The 25,992-nt window shown below is 41.4% G+C and overlaps 1 protein-coding gene across 2 annotated transcripts in view; it reads left to right on the top strand.

Annotated features, from left to right (window-relative positions):
- The window catches only part of LOC141777744 (contactin-associated protein-like 4), a 168,494-nt gene that overhangs the window by 121,720 nt on the left and 20,782 nt on the right, over window positions 1–25,992 (top strand). For both annotated transcript variants that reach the window (XM_074652267.1, XM_074652266.1), the window contains exons 14-18: window positions 1,088–1,250; window positions 2,468–2,595; window positions 3,144–3,314; window positions 6,907–7,125; window positions 20,239–20,478. In XM_074652267.1, the coding sequence (XP_074508368.1) occupies window positions 1,088–1,250; window positions 2,468–2,595; window positions 3,144–3,314; window positions 6,907–7,125; window positions 20,239–20,478 (921 nt within the window). The remainder of the gene's footprint in view (window positions 1–1,087; window positions 1,251–2,467; window positions 2,596–3,143; window positions 3,315–6,906; window positions 7,126–20,238; window positions 20,479–25,992) is intronic.

Here is a 25,992-nt window from a genome sequence, read left to right as displayed (position 1 = left end):
TGCGCAATACATTTTTCACTGTATACTATCATCACCCTCCATCCAAAAACAATATATTCAGCGTTAGGAGCAGGAGCTGGCAAACGTCCCCCAGCTTCAAACACTGGACTCATCTCGGGAGGCTGAGAGATGGGGACTCTTTCTACATAGTGCTCAGCTATTTCCTCACAACCCTGTTCATATCAGGACACAATACTGCTCAAAGTATTTCCATAGAGAGTGCATCAGTGTAACTGCAAGCATCTTTTGTTTCATTATGGACGGGGACAAGAGGCTGTAGTTCTCTGCAGTTTTGTGAGTAATGGTCTCACAAAGTTTTGACCAGTAAAATAAGCTGCGTCTCTCAGATACATTTCTCTTTCTTTAGTTTTCTTTTTTATAACCTCATTTTTTTTAAATAAGTTGGCAAGTGTGCTCTAATTAGATTGCATTTATTACCAGATTGCTGGATGGGACACAAAACACAGTACTTTCACCCTGGAGACTGGGTTTCTAACACGTTCTCGTCCCAACTCGTCACATAGGCCTACTGGCGCTTTGTCAGCCCCCTTGGCGTCACTTTTTGCTCGCAGTAAACACATGCTTAAAGGGACTGTTTGTAAGAATCAGAAATGTCTTGTTAACAGCGACACCTGTGGCCGTTAAGTCAACTAAAGTCAGCGTCCTGTTGTTCGTGCTTGTGCTCGCTCTACATAGACATGAACGAGCATCGCTTTAACAGACGGGCTTCACTAGATACAACTTTGCAGTTTTGGTGCTTCCGTGTAGTTTGTGTTGGAGTCTGAGTCTGAACAGCGTAGCCACACGCGAGCGCGCATGAGACACAGACCCGGATTGATTTATACATGTAAGAAATTACAAACAGTCCCTTTAAGTTTGGCTTTCACTTTTACAACGTAGCAGGTGTAGCAGGCCCCTACTGAACCACATCTATGAGGCTGATAACGACTGATTACGCACATTTAATGAGCTGGTAACAGTCGGATCGGGTTGGAAGGTCAGTGTTGTTGTTAAACAATACAACGTTGTTGGACATGTTCGGAGAAGTTACGAGTGTGTTTTGCTTCTTTGTGTGTGTGTGTTTCAGAGGGCTCTCCATTCAGCTGGTGGCTCGGTGGTCCCGGTCCCGGTCGTGTCCAGACTTATTGGGGCGGAGCTCAGCCAGGCAGCCAGCAGTGTGTCTGCGGCCTGCAGGGCGACTGTGTGGACCCACAACACTACTGCAACTGTGACGCAGACCGCATGGAGTGGTACTGAAATCGAAATCAATAAATAAATAAATATATATATATATATATAGACATGGTTATTATTACTGTATAAACAAATATTAGTGCTTTTGTTTATATATTTATTTAGATTTGAGTTTTTATGTTTTATTTACTCTGAGTGAAAAACTGAGGGAAAGGTGATGATCATCGTCATCAAAATTCAACTTTAATGCTGATAAATATGCACACAAGGGCACTTGAAAAACAAGAGTCCACAGCGCTGTGTCAAGTTAATCAGGTAAGAGACACAAACAGGACATCAGTCACCTATAAGGAAAACTGATTTGAGTCTGGAGGAGCAGGAGATCTATTTCATGGCAGCATGATTGTCTCCTTCCTTCTTTCTACTTCTCGGTTCAAGCTGTCAAACTGTTCAATGCTGACACTGTTTTTGCAGACCATTTATCAGCTCCTGATAGGTGTCAGGGACGCTCTAAGAAGTGAAGCGACACACCTGCAACGAGGCAGGGATCATTTCATTGGTCAACACTACACCTGGCATTCTATTGGCTAGGGAATTTTGACAGGTTATTGCACAAAAAAAAGTCAGAGAGCAGAGGAGAAATCAGAGAGTAGACGTTTGACGAGTGCACAGGAGAAGTGCTGGAGCAGGAAATCTGTGCAAGTAACAATATATGTGGGTGCAAGTATGAGCAGAAGCAGAGCAAATCTAAGAGCAAGCAGGACAAGTTGAGTGCGAGTACAGGGTTTTAGGGAAAGCATTACAAACTCTGAATGTGAAATCAATGAGTCATGCTCTCAAATTGAAAGACAAGAAAAAAGCTCCATACGTCGCTCGCTTCCAGTCCTGGAGTGTCTCACCTGACAACGAGATTGACGTGTAGATGATGAGAGGCGCATCGAGCTGAACATGGAGAGCTCTTTTGGAAAATAGCTCTCAGAAATTGGCATAAATGGAGTGTTGAGTGTCAGGACGGCTATGATATGATCTGACTCACCATTAAAATGTCTAACTGGAAAATAGTCTCTGAACAGGTTCTGTCAGCGTATTAAAGCTCTGTTATAATTTAGCAGAGCAGTTTGCTGCCATGTCTCTGCAGGCAAATAAGCAGAATTATGAACAGTTATGTCAAAGTTGTTGATCCAATAAAACATTATATTTCTTAGATTATTTATACTAATACTTCATCATCTCATTGTCTTCCTTCTTCTCCCCCCCTCTCCTCCTCCTGCAGGGCTGAGGACTCGGGCCTGCTCACCCATGAGGAGAGCCTCCCTGTCAGGTCTCTGTTGCTGGGTGACATCCAGAGGCCGGGGTCAGAGGCCGCCTACATGGTGGGACCGCTCCGTTGTCATGGAGACAGTAAGTCCAGCGCTGGTTGCCAGGTTACTTAAGATGGAGAGATGACAGAAATCTTTTCTTTCCTTTGTTGTCCAACTGATGGAAGGACTCAAACTAGCAAACGTAAATCCACATCCGACCAAACAGCGAGTGTTTGTTAATCAAGCAGCAAATAATAACTCATTATTTCTGAGAGAGTAATTCCTCTCAGGCCAGTTGTTGATGGAAGTACAGGATTAGGTGTTTAATGTGATAAATGAATTATCCTGGGTCTAGTACCGCAACATATCTCCTTTTAAGTTTTCACACTCTGATACTTGCTTCTCATTAAATGTGTTAAAAGGTTAAACAAAGCACGCTGTTTTTCCAATTATTCATAATTACAGCTGTTGTATATCTACCCGAGCAGAAAGATAAATAAATGTTTGGCATGATTAATCAAACAAGACCACATAACAAAAGTCCTACCCTTGTGTAAGTGCAATAACTGAACGTGTTGCCTCATTGGTTTGCTCTGTGATTTCCATTGAAAGATCTTGACGATGAGTTTTCATCATCGTGTTTCTCAGAGAACTTCTGGAATGCTGCGTTTTTCGACAAGGAGACGTCGTACCTCCACTTCCCCACCTTCCACGGAGAGCTGAGCGCAGACATCTCCTTCCTGTTTAAAACCACGGCCTCGTCTGGTGTGTTCCTGGAAAACCTGGGCATCAAAGACTTCATCCGGATCGAACTGAGCTGTGAGTAGGAGCTGGAGGGTGACGATGTAATCCGGATTAGAGTGATGTGTTAGTGAAACCTGGAAGTCAAAGTTTTAATCTGGATCTGTGTAAAACCCAGAGGTTACAGGCTTAATCTGTATCAAACTGTCCTGAAGGGAAAATATTTTTTTTAATTTTAGGTTGACTCAGCTGGCTTGAACTTCCTGTCCTGACTTTAAGTCTGAATGTTACACAAAGTTCAGAGAAGCTGGGAAGCCTTTTCACAATTATGTGGTATCTGTCTGCAGGGATTTGCTCCCATTGAGCCACAAGACCATTATTAAAGTCCAACACTGGTGTTGGGTGATAAGACTTGGCTCCAGTCGGTGTTCCAATTCATCCCATAGGTCTTGGATGAACTGCAGACCAGTCAAGTTCTTCCACACCAAACTGGGAAAACATGTTTTTATGGAGCTGGCTTTGTGCACAGCTGCAAAACTGCAAAATCGTATCAAATATATTTTTCTAATTAGTCAAACTATCTCAAAACACTTAATATAAAACACAATTGCCTAACAAGTAACATATCAGTGAGATATAGGGACTTGTTTTTAGACAATGCATCTGGAATATCTTGAAAAGTGACAAAATACTACTTTTGAGCATTACAGGCTTATTATGACACATAACACTTAAATATCGAAATATATCTAAAAACGAGTTTTCACAGCTAATTTCAAGATTTTATCTATAAAGGCTCTTGTTTTTAGCGCTGTCAATCGAATCAAATATATAATCATGATTAATCACACATTTCTTTATCTGTTCAAAATGTACCTTACAGGGAGATTTGTCAAGTATTTAATAGTCAAATATGCTTGCTTTATGCAAATGTATGTATATAATGATTACTGGAAATCAATTAACAACACAAACAATGACAGATATTGTCCAGAAACCCTCACAGGTACTGCATTTAGCATAAAACATATGCTCAAACAGCTGTCAGTGTGTCAGTGTGCTGACTTGACTATGACTTGCCCCAAACTGCATGTGATTATCATAAAGTGGGCATGTCTGTAAAGGGGAGACTCCTGGGTACCCATAGAACCCATTCACATATCTGGAGGTCAGAGGTCAAGGGACCCCTTTGAACATTGACATGACAGTTTTTCCTAGCCAAAGTTTAGCGTAAATTTGGAGCGTTATTTAACCTTCTTCATGACAGGCTAGTATTACATGGTCGGTACCGATGGATTCATTAAGCTTTATAGTTTCATATGATGCCAATATGTTCTCTCTAGCTTTAAAACTGAGCACAACCTCAGAAAGATCGATTGCGTTAATGCGTTAAAGAAATTAGTGGCGATAAAACAAATTTGCGACAGGGCTTTGACAGCCCTATTGTTTTATTAACTTATTTTTGAGGAGGCTTTTTTTTCTAGTGACACAAAGCTGGAAACATACAATTATCTAAAACATTATAGTAAATCAGAAGTTTTTCTCTTTAACATTAAATATTCAAGATTAAATAAGCAATGATTAAAGTTGACTTTATCTTAGCATGAAGGCTAGCTTGGCTCTGTCCAAATTGAAAACGTCTACAGTGGCATAATGAAGAAGTCGTTTCTCGCGTCTTTAACCTGAACAGAGAAATGTAAAGCTGACACATTTTGTTCTAGACCAGGGGTCAGCAACTTGCGACTCTGGAGCCTCATGCGTCTCTTCAGCTCCTCTCCAGTGGCTCCCCGTGGATTATTAAAAATGGAAATTAATAACAGTTTTTTTGTTTACATTTTCATTTTTATTTATCATTGTTGTAGGTCTATGGTACGACAGTATGATGGAGTATTCGGGCCACACAGGAAAAAAAAAAATCGGAGATTTCGAGAATAAAGTCATAATATTATAATGTAGTAATTTTACGTCTTATTTTCTTATTTTCATAAAGTTATAACTTTATTCTCGTAATATTACGACTTTTATTCTCGTAAAGTTATGACTTTATTCTCGTAATATATCAACTTTTTTTATCGCAAAGTTATGACTTTTTTCTCGTAATATTCTGACTTTATTCTGTAAATCTCAGATGTGTTTTTTCCCTCAATGTGGCCCTAATACTCCGTAGTGCATTGTCACTTTGGCCCTCACTGCATTAGACTTAGCACCAGAGAATTGGCAGCTGCCACAATACTATATACTTAGATTATAAACTGTTTTACCTTCATCACAATGATCAAATGTTTTGCAGCTCTAGACAGATTTTTTTTTGTTGCATAAAATGGCTCTTTTGATAGTAAAGGTTGCTGACCCCTGGTCTAGGGGGAGTTACGTGCTGTAAAATCAGACCAAATGTGAAATGCCTGCACTGATAAGAGATGTTTCTCTAGTTTTGCTTCAGGGATGGTTTAGTTGCTGAGAATGAGAGCACAACGATCAACTCTCCTTTGTTTCACTTTAGCTTTCTGTTTTCATTGCTCAGACAATATTTTCTCTGTTTCTATTCTTTGCCCAAAGTGCATATCATTTAGAATATGACAGATTGCTGTCATATTCTAAATGATATGCACTTTGGGCAAAGAATAGAAACAGAGAAAATGCCCCCTTGGTTATTGAACCAAGGGGGCATTTTTGACTTTATGAGTATTACAACATTGCAGTCGGTAGATGTAATACTATTACAGCCCTCATTGGTGTGTTGTCATTTAAAATATGGCGGAAATAGCCACAAGGGTGTTTTTTATGCTTATAGTTATGCAGCTAGGTATGATATGCGTGTTTAGGGGTGGTTTATGAACAGCCAAGTTCACCACTTTAGTTTGGTTTAGTTTGCGTTTTTTGTATTGTGATGCATTTAGCATTGTCTTAGAAATGGGATTTGAAGGGACACACAGAGAATGTAATACAGGGACACTGCTGCACCAACAGCCTCTCTCCTCAGGGGAAATCATTGTCAGTGTGGCTGTTCCTGCTCTGAATACTGCCGGCCTCCTCAGAGAACAATTTCCAAACGAAGTTACCGTGTGATGCTGGGATATTGTTTCATCTTGTTCTGTGCTCTCAGAGTAATACATCTTCTCCCTCTAAAACACGAAGGATGAGACGCCTGTAGTCTCTAAAACCCACTCCTTTTTGTTGGAATGAACATGACAGAAATTGTGTGATCTGAGCCGAGCGCTTGAAAGGAGCAACAATAGAGAGCTGAAGGGAAACTTTTGTTTCAGAAGTAAGAAAGCTTCATTCAAAATCCCATTGATTTTTGTAACATCGCTCATAACTAAAAATATGGTGGGGGTTTATTCAATATTAATGTTCTTTAGCTGCCGTTTACATACACCATTTCCCATAACCCCTAGTTCCTGTGAGCAAAATGTCAGAGCTCGACAAAAGAAGCGAGTCCACGGCAAGTCGAGGGGTTGAAGGTGGCTCAGTCAAAATTTCCTTCAGGATGATAATAAAGTTAAGGTTGCAGAACATCCACAAGACCAGACCCCGGCTATATTGAATGATAAAAACGCTGATATCGGGGAATTTCTTTTCCTCTTTATCGCCAACCTTTCCATAAATCACACCTTTACCTTCGACTCCCCCTTCCTGTCTCATCCGTCTCCTTTTCTTCCCCCTCTCTCAGCCTCCACTCAGGTGGTTTTCTCCTTCGATGTCGGTAACGGGCCGCTGGAGGTTCACGTGGAGTCGAGCGTCCCGCTGAATGACAACCGGTGGCATCGAGTTCGGGCTGAACGAAACGTCAAGGAGGCGTCGCTTCGATTGGATGAACTTCCCGTCGCCACGCAGGAGGCTCCTGCTGACGGACACTTTCACCTGCAGCTCAACAGCCAGCTGTTCATCGGTGAGGATTAGATACTGTACTGTAATGTGAACAGTTGTTCCCTCATTGGTAGCAGCGTCTTTTCCTTTATTTGTATTTTTAGCATATGTCTCTTTCTCAATATCTCTCCCACACACACACACAGGCACTTCTTTGATCATTGATGTACATATACAAATATACTAGGGCTGTCAATCCATTCAAATATTTGATCATGATTAAAATATTGTAATTCAAGTGTTCTGAGAGAGAACTAGACTTCTCCTCATGGCTCTGTTTTCAGGCTTTAGAACATCTAGCCCGTGACGGGAGACTTTGACCAATCACAGGTCATTTCATTGAGAGAGCATTCCTATTGGCTGTGCACCGGTCATGTGAGCAGTGCTTGGTATTTCCTCAACTGATCTCAACATGGCTGCCGGGTCAGAAACTTTCTCATTTTACAACTAAACAGTACACTACAAGATGATTCTGAGAACATTTGAGGAGAGAAATAGACATTACAGTAACAGAATATTGATTCATATTTGATCAGCGCTGCCTAGTTTGACCGTTTGGTCGGAGTTCGCGAGTGATTGACAGCTGCTCATAGACGGCAGATGGACAGCAGACCTCAGATCAGCTCTTACTGCTTGTTTTCCTCCGGTCTGTGAAATCTTGCAGATGCCGTTAGGAGCACCGGAGGACACAGAGGAACATGATTTTTTTTTACGTTACCTGTCTCACCTGTACTACTGTCAGGATATAGCGACCGTTTTATAAAAATAACTTTTTTTAATCATATTTGCTCCAATCTCGCCTACTTCAGCTTTAAAGGGAGATTTGTCAAATATGTAGTACTCTTATCAACATGTGAATGGTCAAATATACTGCTTTATGCAAATATATGTATATAGTTATTATTGTGAAATCAATGAACAACATGAAACAATGACAGATATTGTCCAGAAACCCTCACAGGTACTGCATTTAGCATAAAAATGGCAAACTGCAGCCCAACAGGCAACAACAGCTGTCAGTGTGTCAGTGTGCTGACTTGACTATGACTTGCCCCAAACTGCATGTGATTATCATAAAGTGGGCATGTCTGTAAAGGGGAGACTCGTGGGTACCCATAGAGCCCATTTACATTCACATATCTGGAGGTCAGAGGTCAAGGGACCCCTTTGAAAATGGCCATGCCGGTTTTTCCTCACCAAAATTTAGAGCAAGTCCTTCGTGAAATGCTAGTATGACATGGTTGGTACCACTGGATTCCTTAGATAGTCCCATATAATGCCAGTATCTTCACTCTATAGCTTTCAAACTGAGCCGCTACAACCCAAAAATCACAAGTTGTGTTAATGCGTAAAAGAAATTAGTGGCGTTAAAACGAATTTGCGTTAACGTGTTATTATTGTGTTAACTTTGACAGCCCTAAAATAAATATATAGTCTCTTGCAATATCTTCTTTGTTGTCCAGTTTTCCACTTTATTAAGTGTTTTTCTGTGTCCAGTTATGACAGATGTTCCTCTTTCCTTCTGCAATTTGCCATTGTTTGGCATATGTCTTCATTATTTTTGTATTTGTGAGTGATGTGCCAGCAATTCAGGCAGCAGCGTTTTGTGCATAACAATGAAGTTGAATACCAATTAGCAGTATGTGTCAGCTCTAACAGAGCTCTGACTGTCACCGGTTTTAATATGAGTTTTGCAGGAACGTAGTTGTGTGCGCATCGTAAGTTCAGGTAAAGATATAGACATTAATAATTTAAAGGACCCATATTGTAAAAAGTGAGATTTTCAGGTCTTTTACATTATAAAACAGGTTTAAGTGCTTTATAAATACTGTTAAACTATCAAAACACTCAATATACGGAGAAACACACACAGCTCGTATTCAGAAATTGTGCGGTTGAAACAAGCCGTTAGGATTTCTGTCCATTTGTGATGTCACAAATATACAATATATATAGATCATTACACGGTTTTAAACGTAAACATTCTAAATGTGTCCCAGTTTATTTCCTGTTGCAGTGTATGTGAACAACATCAGCTGACAGGAAGTTAACATAGACCCAAACTGTTGCCTAGCAACGCAATTCCATTGAAATGCACTAAAACGGAGCATTTCAGACAGAAAGTGAATACAGATATATTCAGGCAGACAGTATGAGGAAAATAAAAGCTTTTTTAACATTACAGCATGTAAACATGTTCTAGTAGAAACACAAAATACAAGTGTTACAACCCAGAGTTGGTGTAGGGGTGAAGGAACTAACATACAGCCGGTGTTATCAGGCAATCACTTGTTTTATTGCCGTGAATGAAATTAAAGCAAAATAAAGCGTACAATGGTTTGAATTATAGGACAAACGGGGACAGCGGAATGCACCAAAAGAAAAGAGCAAATAGGAGAGCGCAGCACAGCCATATACAACAATAACGAACGGTCACTCTGAGACCGTGACACCAAGTATGAACCTGAAAATGAGCACGATATGGGACCTTTAATACATTTGAGTTTATTACTTGTGCAGGTGTAGCTGTTTTTGCTTTACAGAGGAGAAAAGGTCTGACTGTTTCACACATGCTCCGCTGGTATTGACCAACAGGGAAGGGAAGTAACGTTTAGGAATCAGTAGCAGGTACTACAGAATCCTCAGAAAAACGCTAGAAATATTTTCTCTTCTTTCACATCGGTTTATAAGTTATCGGCTAAATCCTGTTGTTTGATCAGCAGAATTGGAAGTAAGAGGTGCTGAGTCTGCACATCTATTCAATAGGGCTTCTACTACCTCTTCATTCACAGTCCAAAGACAGTACAGTCACCAGGTCTGGCCTCTTCCATCAGCTGCTCAGCACTCTTGAATATGAAAGTGCTGAGTCGATGGTTTCTGACCACGAACAATAATCATGTTTAATAAATAAAGCATGCACCAGGGAGCAGAAATATATAGTGTGTGTGATGTGATTTCATGCAGTCAGGGTCTTTAAATAATCTGTAAATAAAGCTGAACCTGTAAGTGAGAGGGATACACCAATACTGGATCGGATATCGGGCTGATGCTGACTCAAATACTGGAGCTGGATCGGGTATCGTGACAATGGGGCCTATCTATTCTTTTCAATTCTATGTTTCTAAACTATATACAGTACATTATAGACTGGACTTTTAATCCCTGTTTAAATTTTGACTAATCAGTTCTGCGTTAAAAAGGGTTACAGTTGAATTGTAATTACTGTGTTCAAGATTTTTTACCAAGTTGCTGGAGTATGATTTATTATTTTAATAATAAATAACAATTCAGTAAATTTGATATCTATGTATTTATTTTAGAGCTGTCAAAGTTAACGCGATAACGCTTTAATGGCAATGATTTCTTTAATGCATTAACGCAACTTGTGATTGTTAGGTTGTAGCGGCTCAGTTTTAAAGCAGGATTAAAGATACTGGCATGAAACTAGAAAACCTGATGAATCCATCGGTACCAACCATGTCATACTAACTTGTCCCGAAGGAGGTTAAATAACGCTCCAAAATGATGCCAAATTTTGGTCCGTCTTTCAGAAGCTGTAGCAGGTACAGATATCATATGAAACTACAAAAATGAAGGAGCTATTGCTACTAACCACGTCATGTTAGCTTGTTGGGATGGAGTCTAAATATTGCTCCAAATTTTGGCAAAATTTTGGTGAGGAAAAACTGACATGGCCATTTTCAAAGGGGTCCCTTGACCTCTGACCTCCAGATATGTGAATGTAAATGGGTTCTATGGGTACCCACAGGTCTCCCCTTTACAGACATGCCCACTTTATGATAATCACATGCAGTTTGGGGCAAGTCATAGTCAAGTCAGCACACTGACACACTGACAGCTGTTACCTGTTGGGCTTGCCTGTTATGAATTGAGCATATTTTTTATGCTAAATGCAGTACCTGTGAGGGTTTCTGAATATTTGTCATTGTTTTGTGTTATTAATTAATTTCCCATATTCAATTAAATTCAATTTATTTTTATATAGCGTAAAATCCTAACAGAAGTTATCTCGAGATGCTTTATCATATAGAGCAGGTCTAGACCGTACTCTATACTAATATAATATAATTTATATATAAACTGGAAAAACAAAGTTCGGAAACTTGTGTTTGATGGATTATTTCTCTGTTGTTTCATGGCTAATGGTCATTGTATTTTACATCGTTGGAAAGCCTGTTTATTTACCTTCGCAATGATGTCCAACTTGTAAGGATCATGCATTTGTGGGATGAGCAGCACAGCTGATTATGTGGGTAGCGCCCAAGAAAAATTTGCCAAAATGCTCTGCCAATGGTAAACAGTGTATTATAATCAATTGACAGCCCTAATTTAGTTGTTACATTTTGTTTTACAAAGTTCTAAAAGCAATGTTTGAGTCCAGCCTGATGTTGCCTTGCGCATAAATGAATGAACCCAGTTACTTCCACATAGTGAGGCATACAGCTTATTAATTAAACCCTGGTATCGGATTGGTACACAATATTGGCCCATACTGAAAGACCAGGTATCGCTCTCTGTATCGGGACTGAAAAAGTCAGATTAGTGCATCCTTAGTAAGTGATTCATCATGTAATTAACCGTCAGCGAGCTGAGAATTCAAACTCCATCAATACTGCAGCCCTGTTTATCTCTACGTCATCGGTTCAATACCACAATTTGAATCCTCTATGTGAGAGGTCCTCTATGTGACCTCTCACTGGAGCTATAGGGACAAAAATAATGAAAATCTATCTTTTATCATCAGGCGTTATCATTCTGCAAATATTATGTATGTCACTTCCTATCAGTAAACACACAGTGTGGAGGGAAAACCAACCAACAAACAGTGGTGAGATTGGATGAAGGCAGCAGGGAGATCCAGGTGAATATTGATTGGCTGAATAATCAGCTCTGAGGTCCATCAGCCTGAACCCGTATATGTTTACCTCTGAATTATCAGTGCAGTACAACGGAGTAAGTGTGATAGTTGTATGTGTTGGGATGGAAATGTGCTGGTATTTATCCCTACATTGGTTGGTAACGGATGGAGGGAGCAGCATGGAGGTCCATCTGTTTGGGTTTGATTCCTGCCGCTACTAATGTATCCTCGAGTGAAGGCTGGTCGACACTAAAAGATTTTTCAAATCACCCCACACATAACATGTTATGTTAGATTTAACAGTTTTGTCCCTACAGTGTGTGGAGAGCAATGATTTGGCCAAAACAAGAGTCCAGATAAAAAAAACAAAACAGAAATCTCGCAAAATCTCTCGCGATCGAACGTGACTTTAGTGTAAACAAACATGGCGGACAACGGGTAGGAAGAATTAGAGATGTTGGCTTCTGCACTACTTTGTGCTGGAAATGAAGGATGGATGGATGAAGTCATGGAGACACATTAAATAAACACTCGTGTTGTTGCCACAAATCAACAAGTTGGTCCTCCATTACTGAGCTCCATCTTACTACTACTTTATGCTACGCGTTTTGCATTAGCTCATGCGTTTGCCGCGGCTGCCATGACGGCGGAAGCTGTCCTTCCTTCTTCAGTAAGCTTGGTTGTTAGTGGCTATCGTCCTTTCCCACGTGACTGCGTCATCGGCTGTCCTCGGGGTTCCCCACACACAACAGGAGATCCCATCGTAAATATTTAACATGTTTAATATTTACATTTAAAATCCGTGCGGCCAAGATGGACTTCGGGGGATGTAAAAATCACTGTTAATATACCTCACATCGGGGGGGGGGGGTCGGGCAAAGAATCGTCTTGATTCTCGTGTAGTGTGGACCCAGCATAAGACACAAAACCCTGAAATCTGAAAATAAGGCACCGTTACACTGTGTGAGTGGCCATGAACACTATAATAATTAATAAGCAAGAACAACCCTGCTTCAGCTTGAATCACTTGTAATTTAATTGCAAATTAGGCCTCATGAATATTTACATACGACAGATCCTTAATTTACAGGAAGTGAAACAATCACACAATTTGACACTTTATTGTGAGCAAGTATCAAAAGTAAAAGCACTCATTATACAAAATGACTTCTTTCCAGAGTTTTATTGATTAATGAATTCCTCAATACTTTGGTTTATGATCAAATATGTGCAAAATGACAGCTGTACTTTGTGTTTTGTGCTAATTTGCAAATGTTGACAAACTAAATATGCTGCAAAATTTCAACATGTTAGCATTCTGAGGTTAGCATTTCTCTCAAAGCACCACTGAAATTAAAGGTTGACGTTGGTATTTTTCAACCTGGACCTATTTTCCCATGATTTAATGTCTAAGTGACTAATGGGGATAATTTTCTTTTAAACTGGTCCAGTATTGAAGGAGAACGCTGCAGACAGCAGTAGCTAAACGAGCTGTAATGTAATCGCTCAGGGAAACTCCTCACCGTCAGTTTACATCCACTAAAAGTTGTTGTTGTTGCCACTGACAGGCTCAGACTGTTATTAGTAGTGTCTGACAGCAATATTGAAAGAACCCTGCAGATAAATAAAATATTTTTTGCTTACTGTTTGTCATTGTGTCATGTGACTTATTGCCGGAAAACAATGGTAGAAACATGAGTGAGAGTTGGAGAGAGGAGTGCCGATGTTGTCAGAGTTTGTTGTGTTGGATTACAGGAAGCATAGCTTAGTGGTATCTAAAAGATGTACGATGTCATGGCTGAATATTTAGATGATTTCCACAATGTGGATGTAATGCGAGGTGTCAGGGTGAGACACACAATGAAAAAACAAACAGAGCGGATCAAGTGAAAGGTAAGAAAAACGTTCTGTTTCTCTGTAGGGTCCTTCCCATAATGTTGTCAAACACTTTGTAAACTGACGGTGAGGAGTTGCCTCGAGCGATTACATTTCAGCTCATTTAGCTACTGCCGTCTGCAGCGTTCTCCCTCAATACTGGACCAGTTTCAAAAATTGTTGTCCCCATTAGTCACTTAGACACAGAAACATTGGGGAAATAGGGTTAAGGAAAATCCAGGTTAAAACATACCAAAGTTACCCTTTAAATACAGCCTCACAGAGCATCAAGCATGTTTTCATTAGGCCTTCCCAGACAGGTTAACGCTCTATTCTTTCAACTCACAAGCACCCCCAGTTTGTAACACCAGCTTTGGTAGTTTCTAAACCCAAGACGAGATATCCTCTCTCTCTCCAGAGCCACAGAAGGTATTATCGCCTAAAAAATGTGGATGTGTTTAAGCAAATGTTTTCTTTTCTGTGTTTGGGGCCTGTTGTGTGACAGTTGGCTCTGCACGATTACTATGCACATATGCAACATCTCACTGTGTGCAGCTTTCATTCATGAGCACACAATCCCTCCCCGCAGACATGCAGGTTTGTAAGGCAATGTATTGAGTTATTTGGATTCACAAGCCTCAGCTTTGGCTTGTTTAAATTCGTGAACCATCTTACCACATGCATTGTATTTATGAGTCTTGATTTGTAAAGCAAACTGTTCCATTGTTTGAATTATAAGCCGCTGTGTTGGTTTGTAGAAATTCATAAGCCACATCTCAATATACACACTGTATTTATGAGCCATAATCCTGCCTTGCTTTATAAGGCACTGAATCCCTTTGTTTTGATTAATAAACCGTGTTATTGCCTCGCATGGATTTATAATCCACACCATTGTTCATTTTCCAATTCCTTTATTGCTTTTTGTATTGTTGGTGCTAAAAACCCATACGCAGCAATTTTGAGTGAGCTCAGCAATGAATGCAGAAATCACTTCCTTTGTGAAGGTTTAGAAGCAATCATTTTGCCGTGTTTGGATAGTTAAGCCTGTATATATTTGTGCTGCATTGCTGTCTACGGACTAGTTTACGCCTCTCTGCCGCTGTGTGTCGACGCAGCGCCCTCCTCTAGCAGGATTTTGAGTTTTCCTTTGATCTTCGCGTCACACATCCCTCGAAATGCAGCAGTATTGATCCCGTAGTATATGATGTAAGCTGTATCCTCACAAGTCAAACGTTATCTATGTTAGTCCTCTTTTCAATGGCACAAAACACAGTTTAGTTGCGGAGTTTATTTGAGAACCTGCTGTGCCGCGGTATCTTTTGATTTCAACATCACTAATTAGGTCAAACTGGTAGCACTGTGTTATCTGTAGAAGCAGAGTGGGGTTTCTGGCACAATTTCACCTACAGTACTTCCAAGGTTTTTTGTTGTAATTTTCTTGCATTCAGCACCGTTTTCTGTCATTTTCTAACTTGTATCAAGGCTTATTTCTATATTATGAGGATAAATATAGTGACACCATGCCTGAACCAAAACTTATATGATTTAAAAACATGCATGTGAACCTGAAAACAGGTTTTGAGTCCCCCTGTCTAACTTTATCTTACAGTTTTAGATAGAATTGTACAAAAAACATTGGTCTGTGGTGCAAAAAAGGACAGTACACACAAATCCAGGGAAGTACCAGAAGTAAACAAGTCGCCATTACTGCGGTGACGTTTGAATGCAAGCTGTCCTAAGAACAGTACAATTTTCTACTTTTATCTTTACTTTCTATGTAACGTTACTTTTGACAACGATGTCTAGGAGTTTTGGAAGAACCTGAGCAGTTCTCAGCTGCCTGACGTTAGCCTGACATGGTTAAACAAGGAACACCAGCTAAGTTAACACTGCTTAGCTGGCGTACAGTAGCTAACGTTAGCCTGACATGGTTAAACAAGGAACGTCAGCTCAGTTACGGTGGTGACCAGACGTCCTGGTTTGTCCAGGACTGTCCCGGTTTCAAGCTGGGTGTCCCGAGTCCCAACAAAAATTTGTTAAAAACATTCAAATGTCCCGGTTTTCAAGTCACCAACAAATTTTCACAATTTTCTCTACAATTCAAATAACAACAATATTATACTGACATAGACGTTCATCATGTTCCACTCATTAATTAATTTGTGCACACGAGATAAGTATACAGAGAGCCAGCACAGCGCACCCTTCTAGAGTCCAACTAGAGTGATGTTGCGCGCGGTCAAGCCGCAACTACGCACAGACACAACAGATATCCGCTGGTTACATTTAGTGTAGTTTTGATTCACAGAACCTTCCGTGCTTGTATGCACATCAAACGTGTCGTTTTGATTAATTATTCTACACAGTTCCTTCTGCGCATCAACAGGCATTTCTCTCCTCTTATAACTCCCTCAGGACGGCCGTTCCTGTCAGTCTTTCACCCGGTGTCTCCATCCTGGACAAAATGTGCTCCACATTTTTAATTAAGGTAGCCTGTGAGTGTGGCTGTGGCGAGCAACGTGATATGATAGAGATTGTTCGGGTTCAAAAGTAAAGTTGAAAATGAATTTCCATACCAAGGCCCAGACAACAATAAGTTTCCTCTGAGAGAAAACTCTCCACAGGTCTTCCAAACTGTCAGTGGGTCATGAGGGGGACAGTCCTGTGATTAAAGGGGGTGCAAGTACTGAATGTGATAAGTCATTTTTGTATCAACCTCTAATGCCCCCCCACCCCTATAATAATGCCTTCTTTCTGATCCCACTCCGTGCTCAAATGCGCCACAGGTGTGCAAAGTTAGCCATCCTGATGCAAACGCCTATGGTGCGTGCATATTAGTATACATGCACAGTTAACACTGCTTAGCTAGCATAGCTAACGTTAGTCTAACATGGTGAAACAGTCAGTTACCGTTGCAGCGTTACAGAGAGGAGATGCATTTATGTTTGACGCTGATTTATGTTTCGTCCATTATTCTGAATAAAAGTGCTAGTCGTCACAGCAGAATTGGCTCGAGAAGTCTGTTACCAACTACGAGCCAAGCTAGACTAACGTTAGTTAGCCAAGTCCAGGAAAACTCCCAACTATGGTTCGGAACTGAGAAGCTGGAAAGATAAAATTTCCAAGCTTGATGTTGATGCTTGCACATCCATCACCTTTGATGATTACTTTGATACTAATTGTTTTCCACTCTCGTGTTCTCGTGTGCTTTAGTTCACTCTGTGCAGATTTCATGTTGAGACACTAGAGGTTGTGCTGTTTGATAGGAGGTCTTGAGGGTGTTACTGATATCTTTGGTTTATATGGGTTTGGATTCTTTGATGTTATCTTTGATCTGCACGTCGTTGCACTCTTTTAAGTGTTTCCTGTAAGCAGTAGTCTCCATTTGATGTGCAGAGAGTGTAATCCATGTTGGAGCTGAAGAACAGCAGGATGTGTGGTTAAAACCCTGATAGCCTGCCTGTTAGGAGAGTTTGCTCTCTAATAACCTCTCCTTTCCTCTGTGTTGTTGCTTTGATCGAAGATGGTGGTCCTCAGGGATCTGTCTCTGAATCACAACTTTTACACACGCTGTGAATAAAAGTCTCTTTAAAGAGACTGTTTGTAAGAATCAGAAATGTCTTGTTAACAGCGACACCTCTGACCGTTAAATCAACTAAAGTCAGCGTACGGCACCAAAGCCCTTTAACGTTACAGCAGCCACAAAAGAAGTTAAGCCACAAGCGAAATCACTTACTGGGGAGCGGTCGCTATCAATTAAACAAAGGAGATGCACGCTTTAACGAGCAAAAGCACTCGCCGGTGAGCAATACACAACTGTAATTGGAAAATTAATCGCCGACAACACCCCAGCGGGGCTCGTTGTCCGTCGGAGGCTCGCCTAAGCGCAAACACTTATCTCAGCGGCAATAACCAATAAAGAAGACCGAAAACAGACTCCTATCAACAAACGTTACTTAAACTCTAACAACGGGAGGATACTCAACTTGCTATCCTAGCTCACCTATCGTTAGCCTATCTGAAATTTAACAGGCAAAAACACTCGTGTAACAGCGAAGTGTTTGAGTGTAGCCGTGATTGACTTATCGCAGCCTTTGGAGGACGAAACAGTAGCTCCAACCATGCGGTTGCAGGACTCCAAGCAAAAAGTCAACGGCTATCTTCTTTCATTCAACCTGCATCCGCAGATTACCTGCCGCAAGAAGATTCAAGAGACATCTTTGATGATGACGTAGGCTTACATATGCAACTTTATCCCAGGTCACATGTGACTTTGTTGATATTAAATACTCGACATGCGCGTGCACGAGATCCAGAATGCAAAATAGAACAAAACACTGCAGAATTTTTGCCAAATTCAACCAAAATTGAGCAAGAAGCCGAAAGTGAACTGATTCACTCTTAAATGTGTTGTGGGGTTTCTACAAAGTGGAAATATTAGCTTCATCTAGAGATTAGCACTCCACAGAATGTCATTTTGAGGTAATTGGGTAATTACTGAAATTCTCACACAGTTGACTTCTCTCCTTAGGTTTTGAAGCACATAGGCTGGTACCTTTGGCTTTTTATCAAAGAAAACTGTATTTCTACATATCCAACACATTCTCATCCCCTCATCACATACTGCTGCTTTATCACGCCCCTTGGCGTCACTTTATTTTTGGCATCGAAACCACTATAGTTTGGTTTAGGAAACAACTATATGGTTGAGCTTAAAATTACTACTACTGGTAATTACTAATTACTACTTACTACTACTACTACACGGTACATGAACGAACAGATTGTAACGTGAAAGTGAAACTTAACGCACAGAACACGAACAGCGGCCTCCTGAATGAAAGCCATTACGTTGTTGTTTGTCTTTTCGCTCTTTAAACTACATCACCACACTCCCGGCACACTTTCTCAGAGCGTTTACTGTTGCTGTGGATGGGTTTACATAGTAGTTGGAATGGAAAACCCAGTGTGTCTCATACAGGCGCTAAAGGGTGCCTTGTGCGTCGGTATCACGTGCCGACGGCCATGACAAAGCGTCGGTATTTGACGCTCTGGGAATGAGAACGGGCTGATATGTTAACATGATTTTTTTCACAGATTATCTGTCTCATGCACTACTGTCAGGATATAGTCATGCTTTATAAAAATAACTTTTATCATATTTGCTCCCGACTGCAGCTTTAAAGGGACTGTTTGTAACTTCTTACACGTATAAATCATTGCGGGTCAGTGTCCCATGCGCAACCGCGTGTGGCTACGCTGTTCAGACAAGACTCCAACACAAACTACACAGAAGCACTAAAATTGCAAAGTTGTATCTAGTGAAGCCCGTCTGTTAAACAGTGTTGGCTGTGGTCGGAGGACAGGCAGGAAAAGCCAACACTAGGATCAGCAGTGATTCATGGAGAGACCTTCGTCTGCTCAGCTAACATTACTGCCAAGCAGCTGAAATATATTGTGATATTGTGATATTGTGGTTTTAGCTGACTTGTGTCGCCTCACTGTTTTGAGCGATGCTCGTTCATGTTTATGTAGAGCGAGCACAAGCGCAAGCAACAAGACTGTGACTTTCATTGACTTAACGGCCACAGGTGTCGCTGTTAACAAGACATTTCTGATTCTTACAAATAGTCCCTTTAAAAAAGACTCTTCATTGTGTTGTGTCAGAGGAAATGTTGAGCCAAGTTTCATATCCTGTGTTGCTTTGCTGGTTTAATAATTCATACGAGTCAAATCAGAGCAGAGAGCGGAGGCCCGGAGGAGAGTCTAACAGAGCTCAGTGATTTATTGTTGTGTAACGCTGCTGCTGAACAATAAGAAGTTGTCAGCTTCAAACTCTGAGAGCAAAGAGCTGTCACGTTTGTGCTCTGAACACAATAATAGTTTCAATATGTGATCTTTGCAGAAAATGGGAGGTTGTCATGTTTGAAGTGTGCAAACAATAGTTGACCATGTTACATCTCAGGGAGGATGTGCAGAGTTTTTGTAGCTCAAGTATTGAACAATAAAGTGAGTATGTTGCATGTCCTGTTAGTAGACAGGCAATCAGTCGCTTATGCAGTGAGCAGCCAGCATGGCATTAAGCAGACGGACAGCTGATGAAAGTTACGTCCCCGATGTTGCCTCATTATTTTACAAGAAGAGTGTTGACAGTTTGGAGCTTCTGGGGAGCAGAGGCGACATGTGGATCTGCTGTCGATGACAGGAGGAGGAGAAATGAAAAATGAGAGAGAGAGAAAACATACAGACTTGGAGAAATGAGAGAAAGGCTGGGACAACTGGTGTGTTAAAGTAGATCCTTTGCTCTGGGAGCTCTAGCTTTGTTTCATTAGATAAATCCAAAAATGTAAATGTAATGTAATGTTTTCATGTTTTCAGGAGGCACGGCGTCCAGGCAGAAGGGCTTCCGGGGCTGTATTCGCTCCCTGCAGCTGAACGGCGTCACCCTGGACCTGGAGGAGAGGGCGAAGATCACACCCGGGGTTCGACCCGGCTGCCCGGGTCACTGCAGCAGCTACGGCTCGCTCTGCCAGAACCAGGGCCGCTGTGTGGAGAGAGCCAACGGCTTCCACTGCGACTGCAGCCTGTCAGCATACACTGGAGTCTTCTGCCATACAGGTACACACATATAATGACACACATCAGTAAAGTTCTCCTATGGCTGGTGAAATGACTCTACCAGAAAACCATATTATCATTCTGTAGGTAATTAAAGCTGCATGAATTATTTATTAGCTACTTGAAGGCTGAAGAAATCTACAACAAGCTCACAGATAAAAAGCCCTGACAAATTATCACCTTAACAAGTTGTTACATTAATGTTTCAGAAAACAGTTGTCGATTCACACTTTTAAAAGACACAGAGCAACATTAGCATTCATTCAGAGTTGTGTTTTGCTTGACTTTCTTCACCAGATGTAGTCTAGCTTTGTCTGGTGTCATGCCATTGTTTAGAAAAATATCTCATTGGACCAAAAGCCCATTTGTCCAACAGCCCGTTATCCCGTAAACAAACTCTCATTGCTCCGAAATTATCATTAATATTTCCGGCTGTCAATCTATTAAAATATGTATTTGATTGTCCATAATTAATCAAGATTAATCGCACATTTTTTTATCTGTTTGAAATGTACCTTAAAGGGGGATTTGTCAAGTATTTAATACTCTTATCAACATGGGAGTGGGCAAATATGCTGCTTTATGCAAATGTATGTATATATTTATTATTGGAAATCTATTAACAACACAAAACAATGACACATATTGTCCAGAAACCCTCACAGGTACTGCATTTAAAATAAAAAATATGCGCAAATCATAACATGGCAAACAGCAGCCCAACAGGCAACAACAGCTGTCAGTGTGTCAGGTCAGAGGTCAAGAGACCCCTTTGAAAATGGCCCTGCCAGTTTTTCCTCACCTAAATTTAGCGTAAGTTTGGAGCGTTATTTAGCTTCCTTCCTGTATGACATGGTTGGTACCAATGGATTCCTTGGGTTTTCTAGTTTCTTCACTCTAGCTTTATATCTTAGCCCGCTACAACCTAAAAACTGCGCAAGTTGCGTTAATGATATTGAAGAAATTAGTGGCTCTCACTCACTCACTCACTCGCTCATCCTCAACCTCTTATCCGGGGTCAGGTCGCGGGGGCAACAGCTCCAGCAGGGGACCCAAAACTTCCCTTTCCCGGCCACATTAACCAGCTCTGACTGGGGATCCCGAGGCGTTCCCAGGCCAGTGTGGAGATATAATCTCTCCACCTAGTCCTGGGTCTTCCCCGCGGCCTCCTCCCAGCTGGTCCTGCCTGGAACACCTCCCTAGGGAGGCGCCCAGGGGGCATCCTCACTAGATGCCCGAACCATCTCAGCTGGCTCCTTTCAACGCAAAGGAGTAGCGGCTCTACTCCGAGTCCCTCACGCATGACTGAGCTTCTCACCCTATCTCTAAGGGAGACGCCAGCCACCCTCCTGAGAAAACCCATTTCGGCCGCTTGTACCCGCGATCTAGTTCTTTGGGTCAGCCCTCATGACCATAGGTGAGAGTAGGAACGAAGATTGACAGGTAGATCCAGAGCTTTGCCTTCCGGCTCAGCTCACTTTTCGTCACAACGGTGCGGTAAAGCGAATGCAATACTGGCACCCCGCTGCTCCGATTTTCCGGCAAACCTCACGTTCCTCATAAACAAGACCCCGAGATACTTGAACTCCTTCACTTTGGGTAAGGACTCATTCCCTACCCGGAGTAGGCAATCCACCGGTTTCCTGCTGAGAACCATTGCCTCAGATTTAGAGGTGCTGATCCTCATCCCAGCTGCTTCACACTCGGCTGCGAACTCGTGCTGGATCATCTGCAAAAAGCAGCGATGAGAATGAATATCACCAACAGGATTGGTGACAAAGCGCAGCCCTGGTGGAGGTACCTTGCAACTGCCTCCGGAGTCCTCCGAGATAACATATCCCGGAAGGACTCCTTCTTCAGTCGGACGGCTTCCCTGCCCACCGGTGTCCACCACGGTGTTCGAGGGTTGCCACCCCTTGAGGCACCTAAGACCTTTAGACCACAGCTCACCACCGCAGCTTCAGCAATGGAAGCTTTGAACATCGTCCACTTGGGTTCAATGCCCCCAACCTCCACAGGGATGCCCGAAAAGCTCCGCCGGAGGTATTAGTTGAAGATCTCTCAGACAGGGGCCTCGGGGCCTCCTCCAGATGTTCCCAGTTCACCCACACTACCCATTTGGCCTTACCAGGTCTGTCCAGAGTCTTCCCCCACCGTCTGACCCAAAACACCAGCAGATGTTGATCAGTTGACAGCTCCGCCCGTCTCTTCACCCGAATGTCCAAAACATGCGGCCTCAGATCAGACGATACGATCACAAAATCGATCATCGACCTTCGGCCTCTCCAGGTGCCTCCATTGTTGCCCACGTGCGCGTTGAAGTCTCCCAGCAGAACTATGGAGCCTACTGGATCCCCATGCAGGACTCCATTCAGGGTCTCCAAGACGGCCGAATACTTCGAACTGCTGTTCGGTGCATATGCACAGACAACAGTCAGAGTTTTCCTCCACACAACCCGGAGGCGTAGGGAGACGACCCTCTCGTCCACTGGGGTAAACTCCAACGTAGCGGCACTCAGCCGTGTGAGTATCCCAACACCCGCCCGGTGCCTCACACCTTGGGCACCTCCAGAGAAGAATAGAGTCCAACCCCTATCCAGGAGTACGGTTCCAGAACCAAGTATGTGCGTAGAGGTAAGCCCTACCAGATCTAACTGATGGCGCACCACCTCCCACACAAGCTCTGGCTCCTTCCCCCACAGAGAGGTGACGTTCCACGTCCCCAGAGCCCGCCCTTAATTAGTGGCGTTAAAACAAATTTGCGTTAACACATTATTATCGAATTAAATTTGACAGCCTTATTATTATTATTATTACTATTATTAAAGAGGACCTATCAAGCTCATTTTCAGGTTCATACTTGTATTTTGGGTTTCTACTAGAACATGTTTACATGCTTCGTAATCCAAAAATTGTTTATTTCTCTCGTACCAGCTTTACCGGCATACCGGCTGGTCAGCTGGCCCACTCCGCTCCAGCTCTGCTCTAACTAGCTTTTTTTGAGGGCGTAGCAAACTAGTTGCTGGACAGGTATATTATGCAATTGTGTTACTTGGTGACATCACCACGGTATGGAAGATAAGGCAGGACTTCAATCAAGGCGTTTCAGGCAGTTCAGGAGCAGTGTTTCTGTGGGGGAGAGTAACTCCCTTTTGCCTGGACTTTGGGCTTTATAACTTCGCAGACCTTTTACATGCACACAATACTATATAACAAATCAGCTAAGACAAAACTCCCTAACATCAAACATATTTGATCTTGTCTGAACAGCTAAGACAACAAAAAGACTGTCGGCCATCAAGTTAAGTTGAAGCTGTTTTGATGTCTTGAACTTCTGTCTCGGTAAAGATGACTTCTGATAACTCTGTTAGAGCATAGATAGACAGTTATAACAGAATAAATTCCCTCAAGCTCATATGGAAATACAAATAAAAATGTGAGTAATGACGCCTCCATGTGTAGGTGTTTATATAAAGGTTAAGGATTAATATTATTTCAGAGAACTTTGCTTTTACTGAACATTCGTCAAGAAATATTTAGCTACCATGTGATATCAAAGCTGTATAGTGTCTGCTTGATGTGTTAGAGTCTATTTAAGTTGTTTGTCTCATGTTATCTGTATTATGCGTCATCACATTGACCTTTATGCCTTCCATGAGTTCAATAACTCAAGTGAGTTCAGACATTTCTACTTTTTTAAAAGGACTCTTTTGACCCTCCTCCCACCAAATATTGCTACCTACTTATTTACGTATGAGTCAGAGCGACGGTTTTGTTTTTTATGTCTTTGTGAGTCATAGTGACGCACTCTACTCTACTCTCTGTTTGATATTTAAAAGTTGTTTCCTGTTGGAAAATTAAAGAAAGGTCTCGCTTTTCTTTTCTTTTGTTCAACTCTTTGCAGATATTTTGAGAACATCTCTAATCAGACATACAGAGTTGTTCCGACGCCTCCCTTAGAGGTTAATTAAAGGAAAAACTCTGGAACAGAAAACTCTGTACAGATAGTCTAAATATATGTATTGTACTGTGCCCTTTAAATTGATCATTCATTTCCTGGTAAAAAGAACACCTCGTGGGATGCAGAAGACTATATTTAAAGGTTTCAAAGTAGAATTTAGTTCATGTAGGATTAAAAATGTAATGAGGGTGTCAATGTGTTAATGCTGAAACACTTAGACAGTTGAGAAAAAGTTAAAATATAATAATTTTGATAATCAAATAATTGATGTGCTTTAAAAAAAAAAAATTAAATAAAAATAATACATTTGCTGGTTAGGCTTCTTAAATATGATAATGTTCCTGCTTTTCTGTTTCTTGAAACGTTTATCAGACAAAGCGATAATTTTGAAGTCATCACTTTGGGTTGTGCTTATGACTGATGGTACTACCAACAGGTATTTGTTATTAGTTATTTTACATTTTTGAACAATTACCATGAGTAATTGAAAAAAAAATACAGTTGTTAGATTATTTGGTAATTGGCAAGATGGCGGTAGGGTGAGTTTGTCCAGGGCAGGCGCCAACCTCCGGTTCTGAGAAGTGAAGCCAATGCTGAAGTGCCTTAAACCTACATTCTCTCTAACAGCCAGCAGGGGGCGACTCCTCTGGGTGCAAAAAGAAGTCTGATTGTATAGAAGTCTATGAGAAAATGAGCCTACTTCTCTCTTGATTTATTACCTCAGTAAACATTGTAAACATGAGTTTATGGTCTCAATCTCTAGTTTCAAGTCTTCTTCAATACAGCATGATGTTCATTTAGTAAATGATGGTCCCATTTAGAGTCAAATAGACCATAAAGCAGGGGATGCTTTAGGGCGGGGCTACCTTGTAATTGACAGGTTGCTACCACGGCGTTGTCAGGTCTGGGAGTTGTCCGTGTTTTCGCCTTAGAACTTTAACCCTTTCACAGTGTGTTTTCACTTCATGAAAGCTATTTATAACGTTTCAGGTTGTCTGAAAATATGGTTGTACTTAGCTCACCCTCTCCTGTGACTTCTGGTTGCAAAAAAACAAGATGATGATGGGCAAAAACCAAGATGGTAACGGCCAAAATTCCCAACTCGAGGCTTCAAAACGGCAGTCCACAAACCAGTGGGGGACGTCACATGGACTACGTCCACTTCTTATAGACAGTCTATGGTCAAGGGACTACAGATGAAAAATAGTGTTTTAGCTAACGTGTTTTATTGGTTAAAAATATATGCAATTTATCTGTGAAATACACCGTTAAGCCCTGCTGAAGGCTGGAACATCCATCTCCACTCTGTACTGCATGTAAGCAAATATTCATTGGTGTTCATCATAGACATATACGTGACTTGTATAAAGATATATCTTTTATTTTTTGTTTTGAGCACACCTCCCGACAGGAATAATACATCAAGTTAAATATAGTGTTTTGAAACTGCTATTAAAATCTGTATTAATAGTTATAATAGGGATTTGATGGACATAATGGTCATTGCAGCGCCCTAATGGATAAGGCACTGGCCTCCTACGCCAGGGATCGTG

Source organism: Sebastes fasciatus, chromosome 11, assembly GCF_043250625.1.
Source record: "Sebastes fasciatus isolate fSebFas1 chromosome 11, fSebFas1.pri, whole genome shotgun sequence".
NCBI lineage: Eukaryota > Metazoa > Chordata > Actinopteri > Perciformes > Sebastidae > Sebastes > Sebastes fasciatus.
Note: the sequence above shows the minus strand (reverse complement) of the source record. Positions and strands in the feature narration are given on the sequence as shown.